Source organism: Perkinsus marinus (genome assembly GCF_000006405.1).
Source record: "Perkinsus marinus ATCC 50983 genomic scaffold scf_1104296927806, whole genome shotgun sequence".
In the NCBI taxonomy this organism is placed as follows: domain Eukaryota; phylum Perkinsozoa; order Perkinsida; family Perkinsidae; genus Perkinsus; species Perkinsus marinus.
Window position 1 is genome coordinate 1 of NW_003217054.1, and position 1185 is coordinate 1185.

Genomic DNA, 1185 nt, shown 5'->3' on the forward strand with positions numbered 1-1185 from the left:
CCAACCAGGGCTCCGGTGATCATAGGCGGTGCACTTGCCATGACTTAGATCGCAATTCTGAGGCTCTTCCAGCAAGGTTCGACCTTGGAAATGCATCATAACCACGCAGTCGGGGAAAGTACCACAAACAGGGAGAGTCAGACCTTCGAGGACGGACTCCAACAACTCTATGGACATGATGCGGGGGAAGAACATACACTTGGGCTTGTATGGGATTGACAAGATAGCGGCGTCTGCTACCAGACAAGACGCCATGGCCTCCTGTAGCTCTCCCTCGCTGAAGCTACCAATACCATCAGCAGGGTAGAGATCGGAAGCCGAGTCAGATGTACACCCAGCCCAGAACCACATAGATTTCCCGAAGTCTTGTTCAATACGTAGAGGATCAATGATTCCGACGGCAGCTTGCATTGTATCCAATTTGGCGTGGCAAGTCACACAGTCAGCGTCGCAAATGCACTGGACATTATATTCAGCGCCGCTTGAACCGAGAAGCCTCAAGATACTGTAAATTTGGGGTCCGGCAGCATCGGAGTGCATGAACTCCTGAAAAGCTTTGATACTTTGAGCTTGTACCGGAAGGTCAACCAGAGGCTCAAATGCAACCATACTAACCACGTTCGCGACAGGAAACGCATCGTAACTGATGGAAACTAGTGCACCGTAGTTGCCGCCCATACCGCCGCGTACAGCAAAAAGAAGGTCAGAATGCTCGTTGTAGCCGGTAGCGGTAACCAACTCGAACCGTTTTCCATCTCGATTATAGACGACCACTTCAGCAGCGACTATTCTATCAACGGTGGCACCGTATTTCGCCGAGCTGGTGCCGTACCCACCGCCCGAGGCCAAACCAGCTAAACCAACAGATGGACGCAAACCAGCAGCGATCCCAAGGGGTGGGTGATGGCGAGCTAGCCTAGAGTAGATCTCTAGTAGATTCAAGCCAGAGCCAAGTTTGGCGATATACCGGTCCCCTTCCATAGTGATTTGCCAGTCTCTCAGCTTCATGAAATTGATGACAATACCGCTGTCAACTGTAGACTGACCAATGAAAGAATGGCCGCTGTCACTCCTCAAGGCTACGGGGCATCTTCGTCATGACAGATCTCCAAGCAGCGATATATCCTCAGCTGATGACACGTAAACCATAGCAGCTGGACTGTACCATTAGCTGCATTAAAACGA

At 51.1% G+C, this 1185-nt stretch overlaps 1 protein-coding gene across 1 annotated transcript; it reads right to left on the bottom strand.

Moving 5' to 3' along the window:
* Nucleotides 1-83: 83 nt before the first annotated feature.
* Pmar_PMAR016842 (hypothetical protein) lies at nucleotides 84-1008 on the bottom strand (the record flags this gene model as incomplete). Its single annotated transcript, XM_002788757.1, has 1 exon — nucleotides 84-1008. A coding segment is annotated over one exon (925 nt), but the record flags the coding sequence as incomplete, so codon positions are not given.
* Between the last annotated feature and the right edge of the window lie 177 nt (nucleotides 1009-1185).